Source organism: Penaeus monodon, chromosome 17 (genome assembly GCF_015228065.2).
Source record: "Penaeus monodon isolate SGIC_2016 chromosome 17, NSTDA_Pmon_1, whole genome shotgun sequence".
Classification (NCBI taxonomy): Eukaryota; Metazoa; Arthropoda; class Malacostraca; order Decapoda; family Penaeidae; genus Penaeus; species Penaeus monodon.
In genome coordinates, this window is record NC_051402.1 from 4,289,497 (window position 1) to 4,291,996 (window position 2,500).

The following is a 2,500-nucleotide window of genomic DNA, read 5'->3' on the forward strand; positions in this document are numbered from 1 at the left end:
TGGCATGACACTTTCACAATCGATGGAGTGACATTCTGCGAGTGGCGACGCGGCTTTATTTGCTTATTTTATTATAGGTATTATCGTTGTTGTCACCGGGAAACTTTCTTTGACGGTGATCGCTTCGTCTCGTTTCTCTTTCTCTTCAGGCGCCGTTGAAGGAAAGCAGCTCTTTGCATTCCTGTAGGCTCTTTGTAATAAACAGTGTCGTGTGGGTTTGAGTGGTTTTCTTCATGTTATTTACGTTCTGTGGGACATTCGTAATTGTTAGCTTGTAATTGTTTTTCTTTTTATGATCTGTTTTTTTTTTTGTCTGTCTCTCCATTTTGGTTCGAACAGGATTGTGGTTTGTGTTTGTACTTTTCTCTTGATACGAATTTTCATTTCAAAATATATAAATTTTCTGTTGCGTTTGATACTGATCCATTGTTATTATTTTTTTTACATTACTTTATAGACCATGGCAAATCCACAATCACAATTTAGATAGATCTCATTCGAATCCCTGTCTCAAAAAGTACACGATTCATTCTATTAACAAAACTTGCACACTGAAGACAATGTTTTGGCTCCTTTGAAGCAGTTATTTATGGGAGCGAGGGAAATAATTAGATACTGAAATAAATAATAGATAAATTGGTAAATAAATAAACAAAGAGATTGTGAGTAAAAGATAGAGAAAGAGTGAGAGAAAGATAGAGGAAAAAAGAAATAGAGAGAAAAGAAAGAGAATACGCGAAAAAGATAGAGAGAAAGGAAAAAAAGGAAAGAAAAAGAGAAAGTAGAAAAATAAATAAATAAATAAATAAAGAAAGAAAGAAGGAAAGCAAGTGAGATAGAAAGAGAAAGAGAGAGAGGGGGGAGAGAAAGAGAGCAAAAAAGAAAAAGAAAAAGAGAGAGAGCGAGAGAGAAAAAAAAGATGAATAGGAAGAGAGAGAAATAGGAGAGAAAATAGAAAATTGAAAGGAGAGAAGGAGGCGGGAGAGAGAAAGGAAATAAGAGACACACAGGTAGATTTGGACACAGATGCAAACAGACAGGAAGAGAGAAAGGCTTGTTGAAAATTTGCTCAACACGCACATGGTGATTGATGGATATATTGCGTTGAACTGAAAACAGTTGCGAGTTAATTCTGTGATTTCTGGGCTCTTTTGAATGTTTGCGGTTATGAAGACGAATGTATGTTAGTAAAGGAAGGGAAAATGGTACTTACGATACACGGCCACATCGCATGTTTTGAACAGATTCAGTTTGGCGAAAATAAGAACGGAAAATGAATGGTTAAAAAGACGGAGATTGTGAATGGAAAATAAGAATAAGGAGAGAATAAGGAGAAAGTAGTTTATTATTTGGAAAAGATTTATACCCGATGCGAATATGGTGATATAAGAAGATAACGATGAAAAAAGGAGGAAACCACGAAGAGAACAAGAAGAAGAGAGGAGGAGAGGAGGAAGAGAGCGCAGGGTTGAAGAGGTGACTGAAGGCGAGGTCGAAGTTGAAGCAAGAAAAAAGGGGTTTACGAGGTTGTGGCGAAGGAGGTTGCCAGGCTCTTGGCTCTTGTCTCTTCTCGCTTTAGTTTCCCTCTTTTTCCTTCTTCGCTCTTGCTCTTTCTCTCACCTTCGCTTCTGTCTTGTTTTCGTCATTTGGACCGTGTTCGTCGGTCTCTCTTGACCCCGTCTCCTCTCCGTTTTCTTCCTTCTTCCACGTTTCCTTTTTATTGTCTTTCGGTCTCTCGCTCTGCTGCATTTCCTGTGCATCGTAATCCCGTTTCGCAGCCTCGCCGCCTGTTCTCTCCCGCCCATACATCCCACAGCCTGGTCTTTCGCTTTGCTTAATTCTCTTGCTTCTACGGCAATGGCTACGGTTGGTATCTTTTTCTGCCTCCTGTTCTTTGTCCTCCTCCTCGCCACCTTTATCATCATCATCATCATCATCATCATCATCATCATCATCATCATCATCATCATCATCATCATCATCATCATCATCATCATCATCATCATCATCATCATCATCATCATCATCATCATCGATGTCAGTTATCATCATATTCCTCCTCGTCCTCCTTAGCTCCGGAAGTGCCCGATCTGGCAACAATGATTGACGCACATTCGGGGCAAAGAATGAGGCATGAGAGGGAAGGGAGATGGGGGGGGGGGGTAGAGGAGGAGGGGGTGAAAGGCGTGTTATTCACCTCTCTTTGTGTCTGTCTGTTTATGTCTTCGCCGTGCGTCCGCATGACCTGTGTCTGTTCCCGAGTGTCTGTTGAGGTCTTTGTACAGTATCATTATTCCAGTTTGCGGATACGTTTTCTTCCTTTGGAGTAACATAATTCAAGTTTCTGCTGAGGACTGTCGCAGCCCCGTGGCTTGCATGCGTAAGAATGTAGGTTCTGGCATGTGAGGGTAAATTTTCGAAGATTTGGTGTCTCATGGTCTAGTAAATACATATTTCAGAACAGTGTCGCTCATATAAATATTTTCGAGGGGTGGTGGGG

The 2,500-nt window shown here is 40.6% G+C and overlaps 1 protein-coding gene across 1 annotated transcript in view; it reads right to left on the reverse strand.

Moving 5' to 3' along the window:
- Positions 1 to 2,436, reverse strand: part of LOC119583202 (serine/threonine-protein kinase shk2-like) — a 3,452-nt gene extending 1,016 nt beyond the window's left edge. Inside the window, exon 1 of the mRNA XM_037931679.1 lies at positions 2,311 to 2,436. Coding sequence (XP_037787607.1) covers positions 2,311 to 2,436 — 126 coding nt within the window. The remainder of the gene's footprint in view (positions 1 to 2,310) is intronic.
- Positions 2,437 to 2,500: the final 64 nt, after the last annotated feature.